General features: G+C 40.3%; 1 protein-coding gene across 10 annotated transcripts in view; it reads right to left on the reverse strand.

Annotated features, from left to right (window-relative positions):
• TMEM117 (transmembrane protein 117) overlaps positions 1–10,152 on the reverse strand; it is a 564,965-nt gene extending 554,813 nt beyond the window's left edge. For 5 of the 10 annotated variants that reach the window (XM_060166509.1, XM_060166501.1, XM_060166512.1 and 2 more), the window contains exons 1-2: positions 9,946–10,152; positions 474–778 (exon numbers count right to left, since the gene is read on the reverse strand). In XM_060166509.1, coding sequence (XP_060022492.1) covers positions 474–750 — 277 coding nt within the window. In that variant the 5' untranslated portion in view covers positions 751–778; positions 9,946–10,152. Of the gene's footprint in view, positions 1–473; positions 779–9,945 lie in introns of those variants that run through there. The other 5 variants (XM_060166503.1, XM_060166504.1, XM_060166505.1 and 2 more) reach the window with 3 other exon arrangements.
• Positions 10,153–25,211: the final 15,059 nt, after the last annotated feature.

Genomic DNA, 25,211 nt, shown 5'->3' on the forward strand with positions numbered 1-25,211 from the left:
GAAATGAGGGGAAAACGTTAAGAGTTCCTGTTCTAATTCCCTGAATGAACAATATGTGTAAATATGTGGGCAATGGTTAACTTACTTTGATGAGAATGTGGTGTGATATGGAAGCATTCTCTTTATGATTTACAAACCTTTTAAGATATCATACTTAGGTACTACTTATGCGAAAAGAGCTAATTACATGTCTTCTTTAAATAAGATTACACATACAATCATTTTAGATGTAACACCATTTTATAAAATTAAGTTTAGAACTAATTTTACCTCATGCTAATACTCCTAAGGCCATAGAAAAGTACACCATTAAACACAGAACAGTTGAAGAACCAGAGCTACAACAGCACATAACTAATTAAGGCTGGAAGGCAAACTGAAATGCATTCTAAACTGGCATTTAGAAATAACAAAGCTCTATCCTGGAGTATAGAATTAAATAATTATCTGCATTACATTTCATGGGTACTTACCAAACAAACGCTGATGGAACAGAAATTTGCCAGCTATTAGTCCTATGAGAATGGCAAGGAGCCATAGAAGCACCTTCAAAAGCCTCCAGCCAACTTCTCTAGGGTATTTATTTGTTACAAATGAAAAACAGTTTCCAACAACAATAACGTTGGCTTCTGTTTGGCTATGAGAAACTGGGTCCTCCGCAAATATTAAGAAGTTAAAGAAGATCACCAAGTAAGCCACAATCAACCGAGACCAGGGATGCTGGAAATAATAACGGAAGTCTTTACCCATCCTTCAAAACTTCAATTCCGTAGTTTACCTGCATAAGAAAAGATACACAGGGTTAGAGCAGAAAAACAAGTAGTCTCTGTCTTCCTGTTATCTGTTCAGATTTATAACAGCTCAATAGAGAGGTATTTGGAAAAGACCTATTCCTATTTACGGCACCAAGACAAGCCTGAGATTGAGGATTGTCCCTTCCCCATCATCTCGTCATACCTCTGATCTATGGGGATTTAGGAAAGAAGGAGAGTATTGGAAAGAGTAGCGGGAGAGGGAGGGACATGAGAGGGCAGATCATGGTCCAAAATTGGGACGATGACTGAAACCATAGGTAAAAATCATCTCAGGAGGCAATATACAGCAAAAAAAAAAAAATAATGCAACACTCTTCCTATTTTAGATTATCCTTTTTATGTTACAATCATAATACATATCATTTAAAAATTAAAGCAATGTAGAGGTAAACTGAGGACATATTAACAAAATATAAACATCCTCCTGGGCTTCCCTGATGGCGCAATGGTTAAGAATCCGCCTGCCAATTCTGGAGACACGGGTTTGAGCCCTGGTCCGGGAAGAACCCATGTGCCGTGGAGCAACTAAGCCCTGAGCCCTAGAGCCCGTACTCTGCAACAAGAGAAGCCACTGCAATGAGAAGCCTGCGCACCGCGCCCGCAATAAGAGAAAGCCCGCGGGCAGCAATGAAGATCCAACGCAGCCAAAAATAAATAAATGTATTGATTTATTTATTAAAAACAAAAAATCCTCCTCTGACCAAACCCCTCTCCTCAGAGTTAAGGTCCCTTAATAACTTGATGGATATACTTTCAGACCTTTTCTTTTTTTCACATTGACAAAAATGTGTGTGTGTGTGGGCTTTTACAAAAATGTTCACAGTCTACTTGCCAAATAATTTCAACACAGAATACGGTTCATGAAATAGCTAAGTCTATGGCAGAGTAGTTGCATGTAGGAGAGCTTTTAGGCAACTCTGCTTGTGGGAAGTGAAGAGGAAGGGGAAGATTTCACAGAGGAGGACATACCCAAATTGGAGGTTGGGGGATCAGTAGGATTTTTTCCCCAGTGAAGGAGGCAAGGATGCTCAATCTAGGCATGTGCAAAGGCACAGAGGCATTGCAAAATATGTGATATGCCTAAAGGGCCAGGCCCTAACGTGGATGTACACTTTGAATACAGAAGCTTTCCTAAAATGCTGATGTCCAGGCCCCACCCCCTAAGTCTTGCTCAGCTCCTCTCTCTTTCCTCTTTGGGAGCCAGCCTGACCATAGGAACACAAGCCTGTCTAGGTCCATCAGGTGTGGGACTGGGTGATTCAGTCTATCTAATTCTGGGGTTCAGTTTTGGTGAGCCCATTTGGTGCTCAGACTAAGCTATAGTTCTTTTTTTCCCCCGCAAGAAAGCTGATTAAATCCGGGGTAATAATAATAATAATGAAATTCTCATTTTACACGTGGCTAAAAATACAGAGAGCAAGTCAAAAACCTGAAGTAACTGGAAGTCAATGGAAGATCTGAGGATAGGCTCCAAGGCTGGCTCCCAAGTTCCAGTCCAGCATTCTGGGCTGATGAATGTCAAGTAAACCCACTATCTAAGCTAATGAAGACCTGGCTTAGCTATTTTAGAAAAGCTATGTAAACACACAAAACAACTGGCAGTAAAATTTAGCACAACAAATAGTTACTGTGCCTTGGATTCTAAACCTTCTAAGCAATTACAAGTCCTTTGTGATCTTCATGAATACTCCAAAATATCTGTTCCCAGCATCTGTAGCCCAGATCGCTAAGGAATGGTGATTTTTTTTTTTTTATGTGAGGTTCATCACCCAAAGACCTGTGTGGTTCTCACACTAAAGAGAGCAGAGAAAGTGATGAAGAAGAAAACACATCATGCATTTTCACAGTATTCAATAGGCTAGAAGGCCAGAATGGGTCAGCTGTCAACTTGATTTTATGCAACATCTTTGGAAATGTCGAAAGACCACTATTAGAAGAGAATACATAGAAATACCTCAAGGCCAATGAGTCTTGAAGCAGGAATAGTTCCTACATGCCCATCAGAACTGGACAGGGGTGGCAGTTAACAAGTTAACAGGTTTCTACATTGCTTCTCCTACCAGTGAGGAATTCTGGTGTAATTGTCCCACCACCTCCCTTCCCCACCCACACACAAGCAAGGCAGCAGGATTTAGAACACTGACTACATATAACCTTGATTGTTTTTTAAATAAATGCTTTGTGGAGAGTTGGCATATACTTATTTTATCGTTGCTGTTGTTAACTTCAGAACCTTGCTTTGTGGGCTATGTAATGTCCACATGTCCAAAGTGAATTACAACATTCAAACAATTTGGAGACAGCTGTTCCTCTCCAATATTTATATTGTTTCAAGAGAGAGAGCTATAGGACTGAACAACAATCCTGCCCTAGTAGAGATCCTAATTCCCACAGCATGCTATGAATGCTACTATCATTCCCATGTTACAGGTAGGAAAACAAAGGAGCAGAGCAGGTGCTGCCTACGTAATTTGCATATCTAGCGAGTGGAAGAGCCAGCACTTCAATCAAAATCCATTCCTAGCCCTTGATCTAATATACCACAACAAAGCCGGAAGTGTTTGTTGCAATAAATAGTTCCCATCGTGTTTACAGCTTAGTCTTCATCTCCCCTAACTAGATTCAGTGACTTAGACACTAGCTTAGTGAACAGGATCATTTGGTCTTTTTATTTTATGCTAAACGTGGTTATTTATTCTTGCCTCATACACTAAAGGGAAGCGATGTCTTCTAGAGGGTCCCAAATTTCCAAACCTACATCATAACTTAAACAACACCTGTGCTTATCTCCACTTCCTGACTTCGTACACAAGGTTGCCAAAAGTTTACCAAGTGATCTCGGCCTGTTATCCAGAGCACCAAAACTGCCTTCCTCTCTGGAGTTCCCATAAGGCATCCTGATGATCAGTACAACCATTTGGTGACTCTAATGTTAACAATCCAGGACTGAGGTGGTTCAAATTGACAATGCTCCACTGTATACACAGTCTAAAAATGTTTTTTAATTTTGTAAAATTCAATTCTGCTACCACAGTTGAGCTTTTATCATAAACAAATGTGCTTTTGTCGTAGCTCTTAGCAGATCACAGTGAAATGATCTGTTTTTTATGTGTTTGTCTCCCTCACTAGAACACAAAGTCCCCAGAGAAGGGGCTGTTTACTTTCAGAGCAAGCAAAGTGCTGAGCTCAGAGTGGGTAATCAGTAAGCACCTAGTGGATAAGCTGAGCGGAGATCAGTCCCCTCATTTAGGTGAGACGAGAAGGCAGAGCAACCTGCCATTCCTTCCACTAAGGGAAGAGAAGAACAGCTGAGTCCAAAGACTGCAAGGATGACTCAGCCAGGAACAAGCACTGACACACCCCATGCCCACCCCTACAGTTCCTATCTCATTTCAGCCCCAGGTTCTGCACTGTTATCATTATTACTAAGGCTAACATTTATTCAGGACTTAGCATATAGCCCACACCATGCTAATGAGCTTTACAGACATCTCATTTAAATTTCATAGCAGTCCAATGAAGAGATAATCTATTGTAAGCAACATTGAAGCTGAGTTTAGTAACTTGCATGACAGAACAAAACAAGCCTATGCCACAGCCAGCATTCACATCCCAGCTACGTGGCTTCAACATTCTATGCTACACCTTCCCCACGCGAAGACAGACATTCCAAAATCTTGCCCTTTTCATGTTGTTTATAAAGTTCCTAATAATAAAGCCCACTGATATAAAAGATTCAAAGTACTTGTAGGATAAATGAGTCTACTTTTACTATTCAAACTGACTCGGTAGCATGATCAGAAAGAACTGGGATTCCTCGAATTTTTTCCTTCTCCTTTGAGCATCAGTATAAGTAGTTGAGTCGATCTGATTGTCCTTTTGCGACGCATCACTGATATTCATTCTGTGATTTTCCAACTCTGCTTAGGGAGAACACTGCACCTCTGAGAACTAGACTAATTCACACCATTCAATTCTCTCTCCTGATAATATCATCATTAGGTAGATGCCCCCAGCAATACCTTGGAAGCCTCTGCTTTTTCACCTAATAGCAGTGACAAAGATGATGGTTAACTACAGGCTTAAACTTTATATACTGTCTGATAATCCACAGGCCTTCAGTCATGGTTTCCAACTCTAGAGGGACTATTATTTAGAGTAGATATTAGAAATGTCATGCATTTTACTACAAGCCAGTATTTCACCTGGTACTAAAGGCTAAGAATGGAAAAATGGAAGGTAGGGTAATTACACTCAAGTTGGGAAGATCAGCTGAGCAAAGGCACAGGAAAGGCTATCTGGGACAGGCACAGAGATGTATCAGTAGTTCTGTGGGGCTGGAACATAGAGCACTTGGGAGTATCCTGGGAGAGTTAAGGATAATTTGGGGCCAGTTCAAGGAAGATTATACAAAAGTACTGTTCTGTATTTTACTGAGTAGACACTATGGATTCAAAGTTTTCAGATCCAAAACTGTTTGGAGCAGGGTTTTAAAAAGATTTCTCTGCCAGCTTGGAAAATGATCCACTGGTATGAGGCGTGATGAAAATGGCGAGACTAGTTTGGAGGCACCTCCAACAGTTTACGTAAAAGATAAGCAGGTCCTGGAGCTGGACAACATCGATGCCCTAAGAATTGTTGTAATAATTTGTTTGATTACACCAAGAGTACCCTGCCTTCCTTACTTATTAGGATTTTTACAAATAAGTGAAAATACTCAAGGACTTCAGGAGTATGAATTTCATGTTTCCTCAGCAGGAACCCTGGCTCAGTTGATACTTTTTGCATAATGACAAGTATCATCAAGATAGAGCGTATCACTTCTATTTTAAAAAATTTATGAATGCATATGGCAAAGTCCTTGAAGAACTAATAAAATATGCTATACAAAATACATTGTTACTAGCCAAGTAAAACTCCCTCAGAGCCCAGCTCTGCTAACGTAGGTCTTAGCATCTAGTGATACCTAACCAGGTAATAACATCGTTTTCATTGTGGAGCACTGTTCTAGGATAAAAAAAGAATTTCTCCAAAGTTTTTGAAGCTCCCTGGTATTTATGTCTGAAAATTCACCTGTAACCCTTCTTAGCTCTTGTCAAAGGGCTTATTAAAGATGACTGCGCCTGTCTCTGCCAAGAGTGTGAACTTTATTCCAGCACCTTGAGTCTAATTTCCTAAAACATAATGTTTAAAAAGACTCCTTGTGCTTTATTTTTTGCAGTATGCACTTTGTGCAGCAGACAGCTGTGTGTTGGACACTTCTTGGCTGTATTAGTACAAGACAAAGTTAAAGGGTATTTTCTTCAGTTACCTAGCTATAGTATTATGCTAATGTATGTAAAGTTCCTTGCAGTTAACAGAACACTTTTTACAATCATTTCATTTAATCCCTAGGAAATCATCGCTTTTAAAATTGCCTATCAAAAGGGCAGACAGAACTTTAAATTATTGAATACTGTTTCCTTAAAAGATAAATAACGATAGCCTATGTTTATGTCACATTTTACCTCTTAGTGTTCTTAATGGGTGAAATCACACCTTTAGAATGACTTTATAGAAATGATCAAAGGAATCAGGAAGGCAAAACAAATGGCGGTGGGAGGAATATGGTCCAGTTCTACCTGACCCTGCTACTCACTAGCTCCGTGACCTTGAGGGAATCCCTAACCGCCCTGAGATTCCATTTCTTCACCAGCAGAATCCTAATGCAAGTACTTTCCTCATAGGGTTGTAGTGAAGACTAAAGGAGGTTTCATTTGTAAAGTGCCTGGTCACTTTCAGGAACTTCCTACCCTGAGGACCACTATTAAAATACAAGTGTCTCTTGGTCATTCCCATTAAACATGAGCATGAAAATAATATCAACTCTATATTACATTTACTGAGTGCTTTTCACATGCTACTCTCAGTGTCAAAGGATTTTAATATAACAACATAAAGGATGAATATCTTCCTTAATTTACAAATATTGAAAATGAGGCTCAGAGAGGTCAAGCTACTTGTCTAAAATCATACACAGAAAGTGGTGAAGTCCACTTTTTGTTAATTCCATTCTAATTCCATAATCTCTTCATTCATTTGTTCACGATTTACCAATTGCCTATTTGTGCCAGGCACTGGCCTATGTGGGAAGGTTACTAACAGACCACACCCCTGTTGCCCTGCATCTTAGAGTCTCAACTGAGGGAAACAGACATTAAACAGAGAAAAATGAAACACACAGTATTTTAGAAAGTTATAAGTTGCTGGAGAAAATTAAAACAGGAGAAAGTTAACAGGGGGTGTCAGGAGTGAGGGAAGTTGAAGAAGCCCTCACTATAAGGTGACAATTGCCCAGGCGTGAAAGAAGGAAGCGAGGCAAGCAGATATCTGGGGAAAGAGTGATCCAGACAGAGGGAACTCCCAATTGTAAAGGCCTGTGCTGGGTGCATGATTAGTGCATTTAAGGAACAGCCAGGAGTCTAGTGTGACTGGACAGGGTGTGGGTGCAGAGGAGTATGAAAGGACTCGAGGTCTGGGAGGCAGCATCACCGTCAGGCCTTGAGGCCATCCTACCATGTGGGCTTCACCCTGTGGGAGATGGGAAGCAGAGAGTGATGCAATCTGACCACTCTGCCTGATGCTTGGAAATTTATCAGATTCTGGATACATTTAAAAAGAAGAGATGACAAGATGTACTGATAGACTGGATGTGGACACGGCCTGGCAAACCCCAGAATGGATCTGCCATTTCCTGAGATGGGAATGCATTTCTTGAGATGAACACTGTTGGAGCAGACAGGCAACATAATAACAACTAACATTTTGTAGTGCTTTTTATGTGCTGGGCTCTTGGCAAGCATTTTTCATGCATTATTTCAATTAACATTTAGACCAAACCTTCGGATTCACCAGTGAAGAAATAGAGATTTTAAAAGGTTATAATTTGCCCAAGGTCATACAGCTACCAATTGGCAGAAGCAGAGAGAACTATCTCTTTATTACCCCAAAGTCAATACTCTTAATTACTGTGTATTCCCTACCCTGAAAAGTATAACACCTAATAAATTTCCAATGGGGAGGGAGCAAGGGTAAGAATTAGGTGATGATGTGCACCTAGTAGGCACTCAATAAATCTTTGCTGATGGATGAGTAAATGAAAAACTGTGTGATGATGGTTGGATAACAGACCAGCCCTGGGTGAGAAAAAAGCACTGAATATTCCATTCCAGACAGAACAGACTCTGGATAATGGAATATCCAAGTCTGTAAAATGAGAAATGTCAGAAGGTGAGAAAACCAAATATATATTTGCCTGGACCAGTCCTGAGGTAAGGATAGGTCTTAGTTTACTATCTTGAATTGTTAGACGAAAAGGCAGGCAGGCATGAGGGGATGACACACAGTATTTTTATGTAATGCAAATGCTTAATACAGGTTTTAAAAATACAAACAGCGGTAATAACAGAAGTAAAACTGGAACTTCTTACTTTTAGTGCAATGCAAGAGACCACACAGCCTTTTAAATAAAAATCAACCTTTTAAGTCAATCAATGAAACCACCATAAGTGGCTCTGTACAAATACCAGGATTGTATTTGTGGTACCCTAGCTAATTTAGAGGATCGCATCCATAAATCACTTCCTAGACTTTCTCTTCACATAGTTTCAACCTTTAAATTATGTTCTTCCCTTGTTATTGTCCTTCAGTCTTTGGCATAACAAAGCACTGAACCCATGCAAGTGTTTAAAATAGAAAACATGAAAGCAAAGCAGCTCAGGGGTTCTCTCTGAACTAACACATTAGCCAACTTTCCATCAAAATGGCAAGATTTTGATCAAAATGTCCTTTTCATGTCCTAAAGTTGAAAAATAATCACCAATGAATTCTTTAAAAATATTTATACTTCCTTTTCATTACATGTGTTGATGATAAAAAATTAATTGCCATGATCATATTCTAAACACAACACCAAATAAAGTAACAGTTAATGAATAAAATAAAATTCATTCATATCTGAAATTGCTTTTAACTGACTGACAGTTTTAAGAAGCAAATTAAGTACAACAAACAAGTACTGGTTTCTGATCACAAGGATCAGGTGAAGGTGGGATGGGGTGGGAATAAATATGAGTCAAAATGTCAAAATCCATAATTACCTTTAAAGTACAAAGATTGGGGGAGAAGGAATAGAGCTGGAAAGTATAAGCATGGCAAAAATTCAATACTTTACAACAAAAATTGCTTTTACAGGGATTCTACTACACTTTACATTCAATAAATTGGAAGAACTTTTTTTCTGAAGACAAAACAAAACCCTGAAATCTTCCTGGAAGTCCTTCTCTGGATTTCAAACAACATATCATTTATAACTAGGGGGAAAATACATTTATTCAAATACATTTATTCAACATACTTTTACTCGAAAAAAAAATGTTGTTCATGAGACTTCTACCTACACATAAATACTAAAATAAGATGTTTACGAGCATCTCTCTCTCATACACGCACACTCGTTTATTGTTCCACAGCGAGTAGAATGAATAAGGGCAGCCAGAGTGGACCCACATGAGTCAAACACACTTGTGGGCCTCTGGCATTTTCAAAAATAGGACTCGACAAATAGCTTTATTAATCACGATGAAGACAGTAAACACCCAAACACTGAAGTTTTGTGGGGTTTGGAGGGGTTTGTTTTTTAAGGCGAACACTCCTGAACTACAACCTGTTAATTTAATTAACGAACAATACTGGGGCTTTTACTCTGTTCGCATCCCAGCAACCCCTGAAGCGAGGAAAGTTCACCGTCCGTCCTGGCGACGACCCTCACCCTCGGATCCCGGTAGTTTGAGGGCCCCCCGCCCCCGCGCCGCCCCGAGCCCCGAGCCCTCCTCTAGCCCTCCTCCTCCTCCTTTTGCTGGAGGGCAGGTGCGCGCCCCCCTCCCGGGCACTGCACTGCCCCTCGGCGCGCCAGTCCTGGGAAGGGAGGAGAGGAGTCGCTGGGCAGCGGGCCGGGGGACGCGGCCGGGGCCGCAGTCGCGGGCAGGACGAGGAGGCGGCGCGGCTGCGGGCGGCCGGACCGGGAGGGCTCCGCCGCAGCGGGACCGAGCGGCGGGGGAGGCGCGCGCGGCCGCCCGGGCCGCGTACTCACCAAGGGGGCCGCGCGGGCTCGGGGCGTCCGCACTCGGGAGACCCGGTGGAGCGCAGCCCTCCGCCGCGCCCGCGGCCTCGCTGGGAAGCGCGGCGAGACGGGCCGGCGGCGTCGCTGCCACCGCAGCTGTCACCGAGCTATAAATACCGGCTCGGCCCACACCCGTCGCCGCCTACGCCGGGGGCCCTCCTCAAAGTCCGCCGGCCGCGGGCCGGGCAGCGGGAGCGCGAGGGCGACAGCGCCGCGCAGACTGCGCCGGCTCCAGCTGTGCGGCAGCTTCCGCAGCTGGAGGCATGGCCTCCCGCCGCCCCCGCCTCTGCCCTCCCGCTCCCTCCTCTCGGGCCCGCGCCGCGGCCCGACTCCAGCCCGCGGGTCTTGCGCCGCAGCCGAGCTGCCCGGGCCGGGCCCTCCTCTGCAGAGCCGGTGGCGGCGGCGACGGGCGGGGACCGACTTCGGTACCCGGAGGGGTAGGGGGTGGCGGCCGGGGGCGGCAGGGCTTCAGCCTAGCCTGTCAACAGCAGCCCCTTCTTCCCGGGGGGAATCGGCCGACTTCTTATAAAACCCACCATCCTGCGGGCAACCAATGAGGTTCCCAGGTGGAATGTCCTCTAAGAGCTGCAAACTTTCTAACGCGGTCGGGTCACAGGGCATCCTTCCTGCTTTTGTCTATTGGTGGCGTGGAGGGCTGGGGGTGGGAAGAGACAGAGCCCGCGACGATCTGAGAAGTCTGAAACTTACTTTCCAGCCTGTCTAACTTACACAAAACATATGCTCATATATTCACACATGCACACACTTTTATAAGCACAAACACTTTCATACACACTTAGAAGTGAGCTGCATATGTATACACACATATATAAATGCATACATGCATTTATGCACACATATATACGGAAGCACACAGGAGCACAATTTTTAACCTTTTTGCAGCCTGAAGCTCTCAATAAACTATAATTCTGTAGTGCTCAAGTGATTCCTTTGCAGCATGCAGGAGGAAGACCCTCTGACCACATTTAACAGGTTCCTTTCTTCCTGTTGTAGCTTTTCCATTATATATGTGTGTGGCCTTGTTTCCATCCACACCCAATAACAACTGCTACCTCAATTTACAGGTTGCTTATAATGTATTAAAAACTGCTATCCGGCATACTGATATTCCATGCTAACAGAAGTGACCACTAGTTTGTATAGTCAAATGGAAAATGGGATAATTCATATCTACTTAACAGTAGCAAACTTAGGAGGAGAACAGTCTCTCTCCTGGACTGGCAGCATGATTCAGGAATAAATTGGGTAGCAATGGGGAGAGCTGAGATGTCAGCAGATTTTGAGATGGTACAGAGAGAGCCATTCCCAAGTCCTGCAGTGTAGCTAGTGTACACAGGGATCGTTGGGAGTCCACTGCCATACTTCTCACTAGTTTGACATTTGTTCTACTTCTAAGAATGACCACATATATCTACATTGTAGTCACAGTTTGTGATCATCTTATGGAACTCTCAGCATAGTAAAACTTTCACAAGTTTTCCCAGAAAGTTATTTCCTATGCTAGGACTTTGTACATTTTACTGTGACATTTCTTACATTTGCTGTACTTTTTTACAACTTCTTTTTCTCCCCCACTAAACAATAAACTCTTTGAGGGCAGAGACTAAATCTTACTCACCATTGCATCCTCAATACCTACCATAATGAGTTATAGTAATGGCTCAATAAATAGCAGATTAATTCCACAGTTTAACTATTAGAGTCTACTGTGGTTTTGTAACTATAATCAGGATTATTTTACAAAAAATTATTAAACCATGTAACTAATTAACATAAGTTCCATATGCTATATATATATATATATTTTAACTGTAGATTTACAATATTATATTACTTTCAGATGTGCAGCATAGTGATTCAGTATTTTTATAGATTATATTCCAGTCAAAGTTATTATAAGATAATGGCTATATTTCCCTGTGGTGTACAATATATATTTGTAGCTTATTTATTTTATACATAATAGTTTGTAGCTCTTAATTCCCTACCCAATGTTGCCCCTCCCCCCACCCCTCTCCCCACTGGTAACCAGTAGTTTTTTCTCTATATCCGTGAGTCTTTGTTATATTCATCCATTTGCTTTATTTTTTAAATCCCATGTATAAGTGATAACATACAATATTTGTCTTTGTCTGACTTATTTCACTAAACATAATACCCTTCCAGGTCCACCCATGTTGTTGCAAATGGCAGAACTTTATTCTTTTTTATAGCTGAGTAGTATTCCATTATATATATATATATATATATATATGTATATATATATACACATACTACATCTTCTTTACCTGTTGATGGACACTTAGGTTGCTTCCATATCTTGGCTATTGTAAATAATTCTGCAATGAACTTTGAGGTGCATGTATCTTTTCAAATTTGTGTTTTTGTTTTCTTCAGATGTATACCCAGGAGTGGGATTACTGGATCATATGGTAGTTTTATTTTTTGTTTTCTGAGGAATCTCCATAATGTTTACCATAGTGGCTGCACCGATTTACATTCCCACTGACAGTGTACTAGGGTTCCCTTTTCTCCACCTCTTCACCATATGCTATATTTTCCTTATGTCTTCATTTAAAGCAAAGAATCTTCAATCAGTTAAAACTGGAACATATTAAAGCTTCAAAAATTGTACAGCATAATACTGAGGACTGTGGGTTCTTAACTATCACCCCCTCCCCTAAAAAAACAAAACAAAGCAAAACAAAAGACACTTTTCCTGTTCCTGAAAGACAGTGTGTACAACACATTGTATTTCAAAGGATATTGGGGTAAAAATCATTGAGCAGCTTCTCTTCTGTCTACTTGAAAAATAGAACTCACTCCACTCCATGATTGGTTGAATTACTCTGGTATCTACTAGAGTGAATTTCAGTTAATCAGAACTGAAATGTCTGGCCTCAGTTACATGGTACTCATTACCCTACCTTTAGATCCCTGCCTTCTTAACTTATGGTCAGGCTTCCTTTAATAATAATTTTAAGAATAAACTTAACCAATGCTTACTATTTGTTCTTAATTGAGAGATCTCAAGTTTTAAAGAATACAGTTCTCCAGGACCACTTCAAGGCAAAATATTGAAATGAGCAGGATTTTCTTCAATATCAATGCTCCCTTTTTACCACTGACCAAGAAGCTTGTGCTCTTTGCTTCAATAGCCATCCATGATCTCCAGTTCACCCCTGTCTAAGAACCAGACAGGAGAATAGCCTTTACACTTGATCTTTGTCACAATAACATGTAGTGATAAAAACTTGATTTATGGAAGACTTATTGTGCACCAGGCCCATTTCATGTATTAAAATGTTTAATCTCTGCAACAGACCTGTGAGATGCTGCAGTTAGTTTCACTTCTATGTTTGCCTTTGAGGAAAGAGACAAGCAGAGACTGAGCAGTTCATGCAGGATCTCTCGACTAGCCAGAGTGGTGGAGTAAGGATCAGAAACCAGGCAGTGTGTCTCGCCAGCCCACATTTTAACCTCTCATCTTATATGTCCTCCCTGTGTACCTCAAAAAGGATGTGGGTATTACAGTTAGGAGGCCTGGAATAAGGAATATGGGTGTGAATTCTGGTTCCATCACAACCCTAGCTGCAACTCTGAGCAAATTGCTACTATAAGATTACCGTAAGAATCCCTAGGTCTTCTTTTCTTCACCATTAAAGTGGTGAGATGTTACATCTGGACATGGACTTATGGGCCCAAGGTAGGTCTTTTGGCCTGTTCAAGGACAGATCCTATTCAGGATTTAGGCTACTGTTCTCCTTATTCTCCAGTCTCTTTCCATCCCAGTTGCCACCTACCACACAGAACTACTGAGAGTTTCAAGTGCCTTAATGTGTGTAAGACACCTATAGAATGCCAGGTACATGATAGGCTCTCAATAAAGGCCATTCTTCCTTCCCATCAAACCTTATGTTCTATGAAAACTTTCCTCCAGACCAAAATCTTTTGGTCCAGTGCACAGATGGTGACTGTTTACTCACAGAAATTAACCATTTCTCTAGTGTTGGTCAGCAGTGTTTGAAAATGGTATTATAGATAGGAGCCCCAAGAAGAAACCAAGATGGCAGAGCTGCATATCTTGCCTCATCCCATCCATATTTTAACCCAGACAGCTCCATTTCTTTTCTTTATAGGCAGTAAACTGACCACAGTTTCAGACAATGTCAGGGCAATGATATAAATAGTTTAAGTAGGAAACTCTCAAATGCCACTATCCAGTCTTCTACCTACTCTACTTCCGCATACAGAGTCAATCCTGCAGACAGACAGGCTTAAAATATGTCTTGTTTATATATAATTCCTTTGTACAGTCTGACCCAAGAGGGCAGAAATTAGAAGTAACCACATGAGATGATGTTCTTCTGTTTGCTTCATCTATCCCAGTAGATTAATAATACAGTTATACTCTGTATTTTAAAAAAAGGAAAAGACAGGCTCAATATACACTTCAAAATTTGGTGAAAACTTTGATCATGACCAAACTGTATGCTCTCTAAATGGCCCTTTGAAAGCAAGAGGAAACTATAGGCGGAAGTATCAGTAGTCTGTATCAAGTCTATCAGGAAACCCTTTCATCAGTGATTTGATGTACTCCAAGAAAAATCATTTTTAACTTCCAACAGGTCAATCAAGATGATGCTTATTGCACACTCCAAATATAAACAGCATAATTCCCTTGTTTCCAAAGAGGCAAGAATAGAAATTTGAAACTGATCCATAATTTTCTTCTGGTATTTAAAAGTCAATGACTCTATTGCCAGGATTTTCCTCAGCAGACGTAATTGTAAATGTCTAGCCCCACTGTACCCAGAATACACTGATATATTTTATAAATTTATTTATTTTTGGCTGTGTTGGGTCTTCGTTGCTGTGCACAGGCTTTCTCTAGCTGCGTTGCTGTGCGTGGGCTTCTCATTGCGGTGGCTTCTTTGTTGCGGAGCGCGGGCTCTAGGCTCGCGGGCTCCAGTAGTTGTGACTCGCGGGCTCTACAGTGCAGGCTCAGTAGTTGTGGCGCACGGGCTTAGTTGCTCCGCGGCATGTGGGATCTTCCCGGACCAGGGCTTGAACCCGTGTCCCCTGCATTGGCATGCAGATTCTTAACCATTGCGCCACCAGGCAAGTCCCTGATATATTTTAGTTAGTCCACATGTCCTGAATTTTGCTTGGGGAAAGATCATTACATGTCTACTGCTTGGAATATTAGAGCCTGTGCTCTGAAATCCTGGTTCTGCACAGATAGTGGCAATGTGATATTAAGCAAATTACTTAGTACTCGCCTCACAGGTTGTTAGAGGGATTAAATAATGTGTGTTTTACTTTTAACATTTGGCGTCATTCATATTAAATTCTCCATAAATATTCTTTTTATTATCATAATTATTTATCTCATCCCTGCCCTGCTTATATTTCCACAGAGTTTCTTTTACCAAATGACTGATTCGACTAGCCTCCATTTCAACCTATAAATGGCCGGGCAAAGGGATTTTTCTTTACAGTTTTTAAAACAAAGGGGTCGTGCAAACAAAGCCTGGACTAGCAGTCATAGCAAAAGTAGAGCTGCCACATACTTGGTGGCCAGCATCAGCCCTGACTCACACCTGTCCTGAAGAACCTGCATAAATGCAACAGTTCCTTCAAAGAACCATTTCTGTTATGATGACAGAGAGGGGCAATTGTTTCACTGGCCACTCCCTTCAGTTCTTTTTACTGCCTCTACTTGCTCTGTCCTCTGCCTCTCACCCACTCTTGCAAATACAAGAGACCCTAAGAACTGACCAGTGCCTCACTCCCAAGAAGCAGCACTTGACTGAGACTGGGGATGACTTCATCCACAGGAATGCGACTGCTGGTTTTAAATGGCAAATTTGCCTTTGGGCAGTTTTGAGCTGACCTTCGCTTTCTTCCTGCTTGATTTCTCCTAAAACAAATGGTCTTTCTTTTTCTTCTTCAGACTGTTTCCAACAGACCCATTTTGACAGGTTTCATAGACCTAGCCCAAGGGGGAGAAGCTTGATTTGAGAGCCTTCAAAACTCTTGATTTCATATAAAGTACCAAATATACCACCCAATCTATAAACATATCCAAAGCAGCTAGTCCATCAAAGCACTGCAAGGTGCTGAGGTTTCAAAGACAAACACAGCATGTCTGTTTCCTCAGGAAACTCCATGATCTAAATGAGCAGACAAGAGATAGATTATAATCACCATAAACAGTAATAAAAGGTGACATGTGATCAAGGCCAAATGCATTTTACTGACCATAAGAGCTATAGAAATTTGAAATGGAGAAAAAAAACTATCCTTAGTAATTGCTGTATTAACCAAATGGAAGACGGTGCTTGAAGCAAACGTTAAAGGATAAGGAGAATTTAGATAAGCAGCAAAGGGAGAAAGAAGAAATTCCAGGCAAAGGGGAGCAGCACAGAAACAATGCTCATTCCCCATAAGGTTCTCAATCAATACATGCTGAAGCAGGGGAGAAAGAGAGGGAAGACCAGTAGGAGAGAAAGTGGGAGGAGGGGATGAAGAGAAGAAGCTCAAAGGATCAGGAATGTTATGGTCCATTCACAGGAGCAGATTGTAGGGGATAGTGAATTATGTCTTTGGAGAAGTAAGGAAAGCCAGATTATTGAAAATGGACTTTTCAGTTTCAGCTATTTTAGCACTAAGGGACTCAGGGCAGGCGGATAATAAGAGAAATAATTAGCACCAGGAATTTTAAAAAAAATAAGAAATGAAAATGATTTGTATTTGACGACAATGGCCCTGTTTTTATGTAGCCATGAAATAAAAAACAGTAGTCTGACTCTACGCATAGACCAGAAGGGCTGTTCTCCCTGCCTCCCCTAAGGGTTAGGGGGAGCCATCTTCCCCATCCTCCACTTCTTCAATTTATGAAAAAATAAAAAGGGGCTTCAACAGCCTTTTCTTCAGTGCCTGGGGCCCCCTCCTCCATCAGAACTGCTCAACCCAGAAGCCTGGCTGACCCACTCTTCCAAGTTTTAGAAAGTAATTAAAATGATGTCTCTGGGCTTCCCTGGTGGCGCAGTGGTTGAGAGTCCACATGCCGAGGCAGGGGACGCGGGTTCGTGCCCCGGTCCGGGAAGATCCCACATGCCGCGGAGCGGCTGGGCCCGTGAGCCATGGCCGCTGAGCCTGCGCGTACGGACCCTGTGCTCCACAACGGGAGAGGCCACAACAGTGAAAGGTTCGCGTACCGCAAAAAAAAAAAAAAAAGATGTCTCTGCAAATAGTGACAGGGAAAAGTGTCACTGTTTTAAGATGACATGATCGTCATTTAACACTGGTCAATTCACTCATCTTTGTGTTTCTGTTTCCTCATTTGTAAAATGAAGATAATAATGGTATCTAGGATATAGATTTGTTGGGAATAAATGAGTCAAAATGTGTTAAGTGGCATAGAATATTACCTGTGAAATAGCAGATACAACATCCAATATTATGTTACATGCTATTAATATTATTGAAGACAAGTGAAACTCTAAATAATACGCCTAAACCTTTGTTAAAAGGAATAAGTGGTTTTTTTAAGTTTTACCATATGGGATTTTTATGTAGCCCTCTATTCTGTTTTCTTAAATATTTAACTAAATTCTATTTCTAGTTAATATAAATAAATAAATAAAATAAAGATGACATGATATTTTATATAGAGAACCCTAAAGTCTCCACCCAAAAACTATTAGAGTAAATGAATTCAGTAAGGTTGCAAGATATGAGATTAATATACAGTAACCTGTTGAAAATCTATACACCAATAATGAAATATCAGAAAGAGAAAGTAAAAAAAAAATCATAATAAACTTAACCAAGGATGTGAAAGATCTATACTCTGAAAACTACAAACATTGATGAAAGATAATGAAGATGATACAAAGAAATCTAAAGATATCCTATGCTCTTGGATTGGAAGAATTAATATCGCTGAAACGGCCATATTGCCCAAAGCAATCCACAGATTTAACGCAATCCCTATCAAAATACCCATGATGTTTGTCACAGAACTAGAACAAATAATCCTAAAATTCATATGGAACCACAAAAGACCTCAAATTGCCAAAGCAATCTTGAGAAAAAAGAGCAAAGCTGGAGGCGTAACCCTCCCAGACATCAGAATATACTACAAAGTTACAGTAGCAAAACAGTGTAGTATTGGCACAAAAGCAGATACGTAGATCAAGGAAACAGAATAGAGAGCCCAGAAATAAACCCACACACCTCTGTCAATTTATCTATGACAAAGTAGGTGAGAATATACAATGGAAAAAAGACAGTCTCTTCAAGTGGTGCTGGAAAAACTGGAGAGACACATAATGAGATTAGAACATTCCCTCACACCATATACAAAAATAAACTCAAAATGGTTTAAAGACCTAAATGTAAGAATGAAAACCATGAAACTCCTAGGAGAAAACATAGACAGAACATTATTTGTCATAGATTGTAGCAACATTTTTTGAATCAGTCTCCTAAGGCAAGGGAAACAAAAGCAAAAATCAACAGATGGGACCTAATTAAACTTAAAAGCTTTCACACAGCAAAGGAAACCATTAACAAAATGAAAAGACAACCTACAGAATGGGAGAAAATATTTGCAAATGATGTGACTGACAAGGGGTTAATATCTAAAATATATAGACAGCTCACACAATTCAATATCAAAAAAATAAACCACCCGAGCAAACAATGAGCAGAAGACCTGAATAGACATTTTCTAAAGAAGACATAGAGATTGCTAACAGGCACATGAAAAGATGTTCAACATCGCTAATTGTTAGAGAAATGCAAATCAAAACCACAAAGAGACATCACCTCACACCTGTAAGAATGGCTATTACCAAAAAGTCTACAAATAACACCTGTTGGAGAGGATGCAAAGAAAAAATAACCCTTGTACACCGTTGGTGCAGCCGCTATGGAAAACAGTATGGAGGTTCCTCAAAAAAATGAAATTAGAACTACTACCACATGATCCAGTAATTCCACTCCTGGGTATACATCTGAAGAAAATGAAAACATTAACTCAAAAAGATACACGCACCCCAATGTTCATAGCAGCATTATTTATAATAGTCAAGACTTGGATACAAACTTAGTGTTCATCAACAGATGATTGGACTAAGAAGATGTAGTATACATACACAGTGGAATATTAGCCATAAAAAAAGAATGAAATTCTGCAATTTGCAGCAATATGGATGGACCTAGAAGATATTATACTTAGTGAAATAAGTCAGACAGAGAAAGACAAATACTGTATGATATCACTTATATGTGGAATCAAAAAAAAATACAAATGAATATATATGCAAAACAGAAACAGACTCACAGACATAGAAAACAAACTTGTGGCTACCAAAGGGGAGAGGGAAGGAGAAAGGACAAATTAAGGGTATGGGATTAACACACAAACTACTATACATAAAATAGATAAGCAACAAGGATATTCTTTATAGCACAGGGAATTATAATCATTATCTTGTAATAACCTTTAATGGAGTATAATCTGCAAAAATACTGAATCACTATGTAGTGCACGTGAAACTAATATAATACTGTAAATCAACTATACTTCAATAAAAATTAATTAATTTAAAAAAAAGGGTGAGTCTCACAGAGAGCATTATCTTCTTATAGTGAGTTAGGTATTATAATACTTAACTTCAAAATATTGTAGACTAATTTATCTATGGCACAATCCACATCCTCCTGTCCACAAGTAAGCAAATATCTCCTGTCTTCACGGTGTTCGTTTCCTAGGCTGCTATGACAGATCACCACAAATGGTGGCTTAAAACAGACACTGATTTGCTCACAGTTCTGGGGGTCGGAAGTCTGAAGTCAAGGTGACATCGGGGCCTTCTCCCCCCAAAGAGTATAGGAGAGAGCCCTCTCCTGCCCCTTCCAGCTTCTGGAGGCTCCCGGTGTCCCTCAGCTTGATATGTGCATCACCCCAGTCTTCACGTCACCTTCTCTTCTGTCTCTGTGTCCAGATCTCCCTCTCCTTTTTCTTATAAAGATACAGTCATTGGATTTAGGACCCACCGCAAATCCAGCACGATTTCATCTCAAGATCCTTACTTAACTAATTACATCTATAAAGAACTTATTTTCAAATACAATCATGTTCTGAGTTACCAAGGGAACATGAATCTTGGGGGGACACTATTCAACTTATTACATTTGCATTCACCAATAAGCAAGTATCCCCCGTCCAAATGTCATGATTTTACTTACAGTACTGGGTTACTCCTTCAATACAGGGTAAAAAACACATGGGAGAAGTCATTTACTTAATGATAAAGTGTTTTTTTGTAAATATTCCTCTGAGTAATGTTATCCAAATCTCTCACATTACGACTCCAGCACTGTACAGCCCTGGGTCTTTATTTTGCTTCTATTTGCAGAGGTATATTAGCCCTCTGAATGCCGAAGTGTTGCATGTTATTTAAGCTTCCATTCCAAAACTTAAAACCATCGTTTTCAGGAAGCTCTACTGTGTCAGACACTTCCAGCGATGCGGTGTTGAAAATAAACAAAGCCCATGCTCTCATATAGTTTATTTTAGTGATTGCATAGATAGTAAACACAAAATGCATAATGATATAATTTCTGGTAGTGAGACATGCTATTAAGAAAAGTAGGTAGAGGTGGGAGGGGCAAATTAGGGGTATGGGATTAAGAGATACAAACTACTATGTATAAAATAGATAAGCAACAGGAATATATTGTATAGCACAGGGAATTATCTTATAATAACTTTTAATGGAGTATAATCAGAAAAACACTGAATCACTACGCTGTACACCTGAAACTAATATAATATTGTAAGTCCACTATACTTCAATAAAAAAAAAGGATAAATAAATAAATAAAAGTAGGTAGAATCAGAGCATGGAGAAAGATATGGAAATTTTAGAAAGGGTGGCCAGGGCAGGTTTCTCTTGAGGGACACTTGTGCAGAATAATTAAGCTAGCTTCTTGCTGCCACAATCTTATATCTATTTCCTTCATTGCATTTTTACTAGAGGTGCTAAATAGTCCACATACTACATTAAACATAATAAAATTCCTGCAATGTAATCACAGTTCTTCATGTCAGAGGGGTTTTCTGGTTATTGTATTGACAGTCAAGCATAGATCGATGCATCTGTGGTGTATATATTCACAATCACTGCACTATCCCAGGCACTATTCTATATGCAGGCAGATACAGAAAATACACAACAAAAATCCCCAGTATCAGGTAGCTCCCCTAGAATAGGGTTTGCATCCCAGCATTAGACATGAAAACAGAAAACTGAGGTTTGATCCCCAGCTCTCTTACTTCTCTCTTACTCTCAGAAAATCACTTTGTGGTTCGAAGCCTCGGTTTCCAAGGGTGTAACGTAAAGAAATTGGACTAGACAATCTCTGAATGCCCTTCTGACTCTAGCACTCCATTGTTTTAGAGTAGGTGGCAACCTGATTTATCATACCATAGTTAAATATGATTTCATTCAGGAAGCCATCCATATCCCTGGAATCATGAGTAGAAAATAATAGCAGGGATCCTAGATCCCAGGGTCTGTAGTTAGGTGGGTGGTATGATTGTGGGGAAAAGATGACATTATCTATTTTGAAGCAGAGGTCGCAGCCAGCAGATGGAAAGACGGGGAGCAGATTTAGCTTCAGGGGGTATGGAACTGGCAAAAACTAGACAGAGAATTCAGTGGCTTCAAGAAAAGATTGAATCAATACATGTGAAACACTTAGAAGAGTGCCTGGTACAGAGTAAACCTCAATAAATAAAGCTGTTATTATTGTTGTCTTGTCCCAGAAGAACTGGATTACACTTAGAAAGCCAAGGTAGGATAACTGAGCAGACGCGGCAAAGCTTGGATAGGAAAGCAGCTGCTTGGTGGGCATGCTGGTGCCCACCGTATACCCCTTACACCCTGAATGCTAGTCCCCACCCATCAAAGGTGCAAATGCAGATTTCTGGCTTGGGAAACTAAGTTGATGATGATGCATTTCAATGAAATAAAAAATATGTCTGTATGCAGGCTTTGGAAGAAAATAATACACTTGGACTCAGACAGTAAGTCTGAGATATCCAGGTAAAGATGGTGGAGATTTCCAGCAGGCAGTTGTGTATACAGGTCTATAACTTAGGCAAGAAACTAGGGCTGAAATAACAGATGTGCCAGCCATCAGTATCCATCATGAGTCAGTGTTTCTAAAGTGTGGTCTCCAGACCATCTGTGTTACAGTAAACTAAGGTGGATGTTAAGAGCAAATTCTAGAACCCATCTACTGAATCAGAATCTCCTGCAGTGTGTTTAGTAATTTCTATTTTAATAAGCTTCTGAGTTATTCTTGTGCACATTTAAGTTGGAGAAACACAGGTAGAGGGAATTATTGAAGTTATGGCTCTGTTGATGAAGTTGCATAAGAGAATGTAGGAGAAAAGGCAGCCAGGGAAGCCTTGTTGATACGGCCCTGCAGCACTTGGAATTCCATCACTTCATGCCACCTATTAAGTGAGTAGGGCTCAACATCAACTTTACATTAGGGTAATCTGATGCTTGGGACGCATCCCAGACCAATGAAATCCATCTCTCTTAGAGGGAATGAGGCAGGTCCTTTCCCTCCAGAGTCCCAGATAGATGCCTTATACCAAAGCTTACAAAGTGGTGGCAATTTGGCCTGTGGAATTATTTTCTTTGACCTCACACTACTTCAAAGCTCTAACTTGGGGACTTCCCTGGAGGTCCAGTGGTTAGGACTCCGAGCTTCCACTACAGGGAGTGCGGGTTCATCCCTGGTTGGGGAACTAAAATCTCACGTGCCGCGCGGCGAGGCCAAAAAAGCAAAGCAAAACAAACAAACAAAAAACTCTAACTTAGTTGCAAATATTTAAAAACCAACAGATTTCACATTAAAAAAAAATGAATTTCTAGCTTCTCATGAAAACCTGAAGAACTGGCTTTGCTGGACTTACATTCTTGATTGGCAAAACAGCTGCCCCAAAATGGCCTTCTGCAGTCATTTGAGTTACATACCTGGACCCCTGACGGCTGAAGATATTTGAGGCCTGTAATGCACTCTATCAAGGGGCTTTATCCTCTCAGCTTCCCCCACCCCCTGCATCCCAATCTCCCTAGCCTCTTGTCACAGATTTCAAAGTCCCCCTGAGCACGGCACATAGATGGGGAAATCATGTGAAACGGGCCCTACCCCACCTGCTGGTTTTATCCTCTGATTCAAAGCGCACTTCTTGGAGACGTAGTTGCCAGCATCTCAGGTCACATGGCGAGAACTGGGGCAGTTGCCCTGGAAGCAGCACTCACCTCAGGCCAAGGTGAAGTCCGACACCGATATGGATACTATTGCATTCTACCAGCAGGGCTAGGCTCCCTGCTACCACAAATCAGCTGGACACCTGGGTTCCCTGGAATGAACCCTGGCAAGACTCTTACTGCAGTGAAATCACTCTTCTTTGGGAGGGAGCAGCGCTGGTTTGTTTAACCAGAGAGCTTCCTTAGGTCTGTGGAGGGCTCGGTTTGGTGAGAGGAATTTGAGAAGCATGTTCCTCCCTGTAATAATGAACTTTCTAGAGCCTCTTGTTTCCCTTATATCCACAGATATTAGCTAATGGATTGGTCGTTATTTTTGAAAATAGCAATGCTAGACCTTTGCATGTAATTTTTAGTGTTTTAGTGCTGGGAGAATATATATATTAATGTAAGCAATTTGTCACTTAAAACTGCTAAGCTGGCACAAAGTGTTTTCTCTCTACAATAACGGGAAAACTTGAAAATCAGCATTTGAACTGATGCGGAAAGTGTTTCAGTTAATTTATTGCTAGCACACAAAAATTAAAAATAAAACCCACTCATACAATTTTGTCTGAGATAGTTTTCAGCCTTATTCAAAAGAATATTCTTGACCATCTCATCTCTTACCTTGAGTAAATGTGTAGTATAAGGAAAACATAGTAGATTTTTTGGAGTTGGATAGACAGGCCTGGGTTCAAATAGTATTTTGCTACATACTCTATCTAAAACAGATATCCTTGTCTAAAATATCTGGCTAATAATATGTAAGTTATGGAACACAGGAAGGATTAAACAAAATAGTAAAACATCTGGTATATCCTTGTACATTTTCTACTCCTTCTTTTTAAGTTTCATTTCCATGGGTAACAGCTTTAGTGAAAGGCCTCGCATTTTTACCAAAAAATTCCTATATGAATGTTTCACCAAAATTTTAATGGAGAAACTCATGAACCCCTTTGGGTCCATGACTTTTACTCAGTACCTCTTATGTATGTTATATGTTTCAATTTGTACAGTAGATTTCTCTGTAGAGAAAAAGATTTTCAAATTTCAATGGATCACCACTTCAAACAATATTTAATTCATTCTTTTAGCAACTATTTACTGTGTACTGTACTGTAGGAACAACTAAGATAGCATTATCCTGCTTATCTTATAGAGAAAAAGACCAGATACATATCATTCTATCACAACATAGAAACTGAGGAACTACTATCCTATGAACCACTAGATTTGCCTAGAGACATAGAAGGAGCCACAGAAGTAGTAACAGGCGATAGTATAAGATTACTAGGAAAAGAATTTTATCATTACAAATAGAGCATGTTTTAATGGCATTTTACTTGTATATTATTTTATGTTAATTTGCGTTCTTCTCTGTGAATGCATAGGTTGCTCTGTGTATGAATGCCTTGTCCCCAAATAGATTTACTGCATTTAAGAGAGAGAAATCCAGGGAACTTATAAAAAAGATTCCCTCATTTCCAAAGTACCATTATATCATATAACTTTTTTGTAAAATATTTGTAAAACATAATAAAAACGTTAAAGAGCTCTTTAGACCTTTAATGATGTTATAAATACTAAGTTATAGCCATTTTTAAAATTATTAAAGTTAGTTTTGTCATGTAACTGACCTATGTTACAATATTATCATTACTGAACAAGCAGTAATCATGAATTTACTTGAATCTGCAAAACCAAAGTTTCTAATACTTCATATGAGTTCCTCTGCGGGATTTAACAGCAAGAAAATAAACATCTTGTTTTAATGTGGGTGTGGTTATCAGGGTTCACACAATAGCTAAGTGACTATCTTTCTGAAACTGGTCTCTCACAGAAGTCAACTCACATTTGCGCCTTAGTAAA

This window comes from Lagenorhynchus albirostris, chromosome 11 (genome assembly GCF_949774975.1).
Source record: "Lagenorhynchus albirostris chromosome 11, mLagAlb1.1, whole genome shotgun sequence".
Classification (NCBI taxonomy): domain Eukaryota; kingdom Metazoa; phylum Chordata; class Mammalia; order Artiodactyla; family Delphinidae; genus Lagenorhynchus; species Lagenorhynchus albirostris.